General features: G+C 35.1%; 1 protein-coding gene across 1 annotated transcript in view; it reads left to right on the top strand.

Annotated features, from left to right (window-relative positions):
• Nucleotides 1-7,005, top strand: part of LOC107681002 (interleukin-12 subunit beta-like) — a 9,864-nt gene extending 2,859 nt beyond the window's left edge. Inside the window, exons 2-8 of the mRNA XM_016477113.1 lie at nt 1,708-1,974; nt 4,892-4,997; nt 5,116-5,288; nt 6,329-6,489; nt 6,578-6,696; nt 6,778-6,811; nt 6,919-7,005. Of these exons, the coding sequence (XP_016332599.1) occupies nt 1,708-1,974; nt 4,892-4,997; nt 5,116-5,288; nt 6,329-6,489; nt 6,578-6,696; nt 6,778-6,808 (857 nt within the window). The 3' untranslated portion in view covers nt 6,809-6,811; nt 6,919-7,005. The remainder of the gene's footprint in view (nt 1-1,707; nt 1,975-4,891; nt 4,998-5,115; nt 5,289-6,328; nt 6,490-6,577; nt 6,697-6,777; nt 6,812-6,918) is intronic.
• The last annotated feature ends 441 nt before the right edge of the window (nt 7,006-7,446 follow it).

Here is a 7,446-nt window from a genome sequence, read left to right as displayed (position 1 = left end):
CGAGGTTAGGTAGGAATTTCCTGCATTACAGTCTCCTATGCTGGACCTATGATGTTTTGGTTGGTTCTATGACTTCATAGCAACCACCTTACTGATGGTCCGGACTAGAGGCTTCTCTGGAATCGCCTTTTGAGCGGGGTTTCGGCGCGGGATATGTGATCCATTTTATATATATTCCTAAGGGATGTGATCCAGACAAGGCGTCAGCGCTTTCGTCCAGATCAGAGTGATACGTGAGTATCTACTCATTTCCTTCCGGGGTGTCACATCTGCCCTTATTCTTCCCCTTCCTAATTCCCCCATAACCACCAGTACTCCACTTGACCGAGGTTAGGTGGGAATTATCCTGCATTAAAGTGTCCTATGCTGGAACTATGATATTTTCGTTGGTTCTATGACTTCATAGCAACCACCTTACTGATGGTCCGGACTAGAGGTTTCTCTGGAATCACCTCTGGATCGGGTTTCCGGCACGGGAACCATGGTGTGTGAGTATGATCCATTCTATATATATATATATATATATATATATGTATTTCATGTGCTAGTGGTTATGTGTGTATAATCCTTCTGCGAGATTTCTTTGCAGCATCTTCCAGGACCGGTGTGTTTCTGTCCTTTCTAAGGTAGGTCCTCCCGGGTATCTGTAAACAGATGCTTGGAAAACTCTAAAATAAGTGCAGCACGTTAAGCTTTGCGCACTTTTTTACAAATCCACATAAGTGGTAAGTGTGCACGCTAGACTTTGTGCACTTTCTGAAATCCTGTACGGTAAGGGTTACGCGTTGTAGCTTCGCTCCCTTTCTCTGAGTTGGTTAGACCCGGTACCTTGGGCTCCACTCAACCAGTGTGAAAATTTTTTTGACATACTTGGAAGTATCGCTCCCCTCACCATTGAGGGTTACTATGAGCATGCTGCTTCCTATCGAGCGCCCGGGTTCGCACGGTGCGAACCAGTAGTGACGTCATGGGCTGTCGCTGGCCAACGTGTTGTTGGTGTTTTTTCAATGTATGCTTCAGACACGGGTCACGACGAGGCGTTCCCCATAGCGACCCCTAGAGGACGCAGTGTCTCGTTCCCTACTCAGGGAACCATGGTTACATAAGTAACCTGAGACGTTTCTTTATACTCTCAAACAAAATCTGTTCACTATCCTCCAGACACGGCATACAATATCCTCAAGGCATCTTAAATACGTTTTCCCATTTTACCATTATTAAAATAAACTCTTGCCTCACTACATCAATAAATACATAAAAAGATAATGGAAAACAAGAATTAAAACAAATAAATGAATAGGATAAAAAGGATGGATAAAATGAAGACATTTGCATTCATATTTCCATAACTAGCTCAAATTAGCGTACCCCTTCGGGTTTGCGCGTCCTTTGAAGGCTATTCCCACTTGGCTAAACCAGGAAATAAAACAGCGAACTCCACATATTATAAAATAAATGCACAGGATTTCTTCCTGTGTATTTCACAGGAAGTTTTCTCTTTCAGGATTTTATCATGAACAGAAAGTTTAAAAGAACAGCATTTATTTGAAATATAAATCTTTTGTATATATGTCTTTACTGTCACTTTTGAGGAATTTAATGCATCCTCGGTGAATAAAAATATATGGCTTGTTGTAGAAGACATAATTTATTTACTGTGCTATCAAATCAAGTGGTGAGTCTCATAAATAAGCTTTACTGTTATAGTTGTGGCTTTGGAGGTATCAGATCTGTCCAGCTTTGAGGTATCGCTGCATTGTGGAGATCAATATAAAGGAGAACAAATTTGCTGGGAGAGGGATGGGGAAAGCATCTCTGAGACAAGAAACCACATCACTGTTACGATAGATGGGCTGCGTGTGGGAAACTTCACATGTCACAGACCAAACAGAGATCTTCTGAATTACACACTACTACTGGTCCATCCAGTTGAGTTTCCTAAAGGAGGAGTTCTTATACAATCTAGTGACACAGGTAAGTATGACGGTCACACTTACACTAGAATTCATGTTAGAATGTAGCCTACTAATCGTTTAAAGTTTTTTTCTGGTCCCAAAGTATAGTTGAACAGTATTTGTTGACTATTGATAGAGAAACATAATTGTACAACATTTTGTAAAATTTTTTACCTTTTTGGGGGGGCAGTCATGGCCTAATGGTCAGAGAGTCAGATTTGTAACCCAAAGGTTGTGGGTTCAAGTCTCAGGTCCGGCAGGAATTGTCGGTGGGGGGAGTGAATGTACAGCTTTCTCTTCCATCCTTAATACCATGACTGAGGTGAAACTCTTGAACAAGGCACCAAACCCCCAACTGTTCCCTGGGTGCCGCAGCAATATGGCTTCCCACTGCTCCGGGTGTGTGTGCACTTGGATGGGTTAAATGCAGCGCACAAATTCCAAGTATGGGTCACTATACTCGGCCACACGTCACTTCACTTCATATAAAGGCATTTTTACTGCAGATCATTTTACTTAATCAAAATTCACAATAAAATAAATCTTTAACTAAACATCAAGTACTAAAATATATGCCCATTTAAAAAAAAAAGGGTAACACTTTCTATGAAGCCCGTAAAAGACCACTTATAAGTAGTAATAATAATAATAATAATAATAAAAATATGTCTCTCAAACAGCCATAAGATCAGATATCAGATCAGATGAATGTGTAATATGACACATTTGCTTTGAACTATTTTTATTGTAATATCAGTTTGATTATTTTGATGGTACCCTTTAAACAGCTGTTGATAAGTGACTCTGCAACTACATATCAACTAGCGGTCATTAGAGTATTAGTATGTCTGCTAATGTAAATATTTGCTAACACTTTATTTTGATGGTCAACCAACAGATAAACTGACTATAAGTGTCTTTGCAAGTACGTCAACTTATTCTACCATACTAGATTCTACCATTCTTGAGCATAAATGAAGTAGATTTAATATGGTGTTCATTGTGTGTTATAAATAATCATACTCTTAAACTTATAACCACAGATACGTAAGTATTATGATGTATTATAACTGTTATGATTATTCATGAGTTGATATAACATATTATAAGTTTTTTTATAATGCATTATGCATTCATTATAATGCCTTAAGAATACCCTTATACTGTATTATAAATACGGGCTTCATAGAAAGTGTTACCAAAAAATTATTAACTTCTTTGCTCACCATTGTGGTTTTCTAAAGTCACTGGCCACTTAACATTTTCACTGGCCACAATTTTACATTGGAAATTACATTTTACATAATGTACAAAATTTTAAATTTAAAATTATTAAAGCTGAATATTGCGTGCTGAATTTACCCTATCTAGATTCACTTTTCCACGGGGACTTATTGGTTGCAGTGTCATGTGACGTCAGTCACTAGCGCAAGCTCAAGGCGTTTCGCATTTCTGGGTTTCTCAGTATCAGAAGTCGTCAGAATTGGGTAAACTATAGCGGTATACAACACAAATAGGGAGACAACACAAATATATATTTTTTGTGATCCCATTTGCTCAAATAGCAAAACAAAACTTTTCACGACTTTCAAAAATAAGAAAAAACAGATTGATAAAATCTCTGCAGTCAGAAGAGAGAATGATGTCAAATGTATTGTTACTCCCACAGCCTCGGTATTAGAAACACAGCAGCGTTAACTAGTTTTTTTGTAATTTGATGCAAAAGTAATATAATACAAAGTATAGTGTTATAAATGGACATTTTTTAAATAAAAATATAAAAAACGTTGCCACATTTACGATGTTGACGACCATTACAATGTGTCATCACAGTCTGTGAAAAGGGTCCATCAGCAGGTGTTAATGTCAAGCCCTGGCTATATATTTTACTTTAATATTACATTTAAGACAAATGTACTCAACATCTGCATTTTGGAAAATTGTACAGTTCCTTCAATGAGAATTGTTACAAAAGAAGCCATGTCTCAGAGTAAGAATAATTTTATTTAATGAATCACAGAGTCACTTATAAAGACTTTCATTCATTAAGGCAAAACACTATAGGCAAAACCTTTTTTTTTCATGCTTTTTTCAAGTCTGAGATTTTTGGCTATTTTGCTTGAATAACATGTCTTCTAGTGGAAAGAAAACATCCAAGTTTATGTTATTACACTATGTATTTGCATTTGTAGAACCTTCAAAGACTTTTCATAGATTTTTTTTTCCCCAATATAAGTTTTTTTTCTCACGCACTGAGCCAGAAATTTCTGCTTTAAAAGCACTAACATACAAAACTTCCCAAACTTTCCAGTTTTATCCCTATATATTCTGAAGGTTTTTACTGAGGGGTTTGTTAATATATCATTGCCTAATTTATATAACTTTTTTCTGACTGTTAGCAGGATTTTCTGATTTATCGAATGATAAAAAGAGATATGTAAAAATCTTTAATTTGTTAACATAATGAAACAAGAATTTTGAAGCTAACTTTATACAATATTCATATTTCTGTTCTGGAAATATATGCAATGTAAGTGCATATAAGTTAATATTTAATTAGATAATGCATCATTTGTATATTTATAATACATAATTTTTATTATTATATACATAATATTTGTATCTAAATATCTTAATATACTGTGATTAAGTAGCTGGGGAAGTATGGTGATATTTATTAAGATATTGTTATTTCACCAGTTTCCATCAGAGTTGTCTTGCTTAATTAATTATTAATGGATCTGTGAATGAGCCAATGATTCAGTGATTAACTCATAACTCAAGACACTTGCCACCCAAGCCTACTGTTTTTCTTATTACTACTGTAATTCATTAAATTTTCATATATTTTGTGCAATATAAATATGAATGCTATCAGTTTTTCTCATTGTGGCTACTGATCTTAAATGAAACTGCTTAACTTTTCCTCTGCATAGAATTCATTTCTTGCACCGCAAGAAACTATGATGGACAATTTAATTGCTCTTGGAAATGGCATCAGAAACGGATCCAAAGAGCAGTGATATATTTCACAGCAATCCGGTAATGATTTATGATTATTTTTATTCTGGATTAATTAAGTATAGGCTTAAGCAATCAATTTAATTAGGCTTATGTTAAAACAGCAAATTAATGCTGAACTGGCCTTGTTTTTATACAGAAACTCTAGTCTCATCAACTGCACTCTGGACTCTGATATATCTGGGCTGACTTGTATTGACAAGGATTATTGTCCTTACTCCGAGGAATCTAGGAGCATCAACCTCACGCTGTTTGTCAGAAACCTGTATAGGCTGGAGGAGCACCACAGGACTTTCCTCATCCGAGACATTGGTAAGAGCTTTGTGTGCCCCCGGGTGGTCGCTACATGCAATGCACATCCCTGCATAACAACCCCTGCATTAGCCTGTGTGTAAATTCCCTAGTAAAAAAGAAATAGGCTACACTTTAGCATATACTTTTAAAAAAGTACTTATTACGGAAATAATATATATTAAAAGAATATAAAGAAGTGTGAACTGAATGTAATGTTTTCAGAGACTTGCATGTTATTTACAATTAACTTAAAATGTTAAAAAAAAAAATTCTCACTCAAGTTTTTATTTGTAATTTCATAATTCATAATAAATATGGTTAAAGTGTACAGCTGAATGTACTGACAAGCAATTATCGTAAACTAAAATATACTTAAATGCCATTTCTGTTGAAACTTGTATGTCATATATTTAAATGTATTCTAATTACACATTCGTTATGATGAAGTTTCAATTTAGTATATTTAAAATACTTCAAATATAACTTCAAATGTAAAATTAAATAACACACTACATTTAGGCCTAAATTAGTATTTTACATGTGCCTTAGTATGTTAGTTAACACATCAAAATAAGTGCTTAAAATGTACAAGTTTATTTTGACATTATTGCAAGTCACAGAAGGGAATGAACAAGTTGTTTATGAAAAAGTGAACAGAACTGACAAATAAATTTGTTAGTAACAGTTAAATGATACCAGACCACTGGTTCTCAACTACTTTGACTCCAAAGCCCCCATTTCCTTAAAAATATTCAAAAGCCCACTAGCCCCATAGTTTTATTTTCAGAGCTTATTTCAGCATTTAGACATTCCTAGTTTAACTGAAATAACTAAAAGTAAATGTCTAAATAAATATCTAAAATAATTATAATAAAAATAAAAATAATTACATTTCAGGATTTCAGAAGTTTTAATTGAATAGTTCACTCAAAATAAAATCAATCAATCAATTTCAGCCTCAGGCCATCAATTTTAAATCATCTTGAGGCCCCCTCGTGGGTCCCAGCCCCACTGTACTAGACTGCTGATTTCTTTTAAACTGTTATTCAATCCCTCAGTTAAGCCAGATAAAGTTAGTATCACCAAGATCCAAGACGATGTATTTGAGTGGCACCCCCCTGAAACGTGGAGTTTCCCCTGCAGTTTCTTTCCCCTCTCCTATGAAGTGAAAGTGGTTCCCAGCAGTCATAGCTGTGACTACAAGGGAAGTCGTGTCGAAGTAAGGCAAAATTTGTAATGCTTTTTTATGTTTTGTTGTTGTTGTTTATTAACATCAAAATATTAAAGATTTTAATTTCTCAAAACAGAAAAATGAAACAAACGAGACACATTACAATGTGAAATTAAAAAAAACATATACTTTCTGCGTCCGAGCGCAGGACCCGCTAACTAAAAATGTTTGGGGTGACTGGAGTCACTATCATCAGTAAGTACAGTTTAACCTACATTATTATTATATATTTTATGAAAATATTCAGCTTCACATTCAACATCTATTGTGTAACAGGAGAAAACACCGGCACACCTCAGAAAAATAAAAGGTGAGTGTTGATTTTTTGTTTTAATATAATGGTAATTTTTAGTTGATGTTCTGTCATTTTGATGCTATTATTCTAACAATTGTCAATTCTTTGTTTTATAAATGCAGGTCTAAAGAGAATACACCCATCTGCTTGACAATCTGCTTTCTATTCCTGACAACTATTCATATTTATACATTTTGTATTAATAAAATGTGCCATGGTGAAATTTATTTGTAACAATAATTAACAATAATTTTCCAGATCATTAAAAATGTATTGGATGGCCTTTGAGAATTCTGCATTTGCTTTGAAAATAAATAAATAAATAATAACAATAATAATCTAGGGAGGGGGGAGGGTGTAATGGAGCCGACGAGACGTGCGAAATGCATCCATTTGCAAGGCTTTATTTAGACAGAGAAGTGGTCATAAAACAGGCATGGGTCAGACAGTGGCAAACAGGTACATTGCAGGCAAGACAAAAGAGTATCCAAAGGAAGGTGTGGGTTGATCGACGGCTAACAATATCCAGAGGGTTTGACAAGAGGAGTAATCCGATAACACGAGCAATGGTCCAGGCAAGGCGCAAACATAGTCCAAACAACAAGAAGAGAGAAAACCCAGACAGGCAGATAATCAGGTAACAGGCGATC

Source organism: Sinocyclocheilus anshuiensis, unplaced genomic scaffold (assembly GCF_001515605.1).
Source record: "Sinocyclocheilus anshuiensis isolate Anshui unplaced genomic scaffold, SAMN03320099.WGS_v1.1 scaffold2032, whole genome shotgun sequence".
Classification (NCBI taxonomy): Eukaryota; Metazoa; Chordata; class Actinopteri; order Cypriniformes; family Cyprinidae; genus Sinocyclocheilus; species Sinocyclocheilus anshuiensis.
This window is presented reverse-complemented; position numbering and strand designations above follow the sequence as displayed.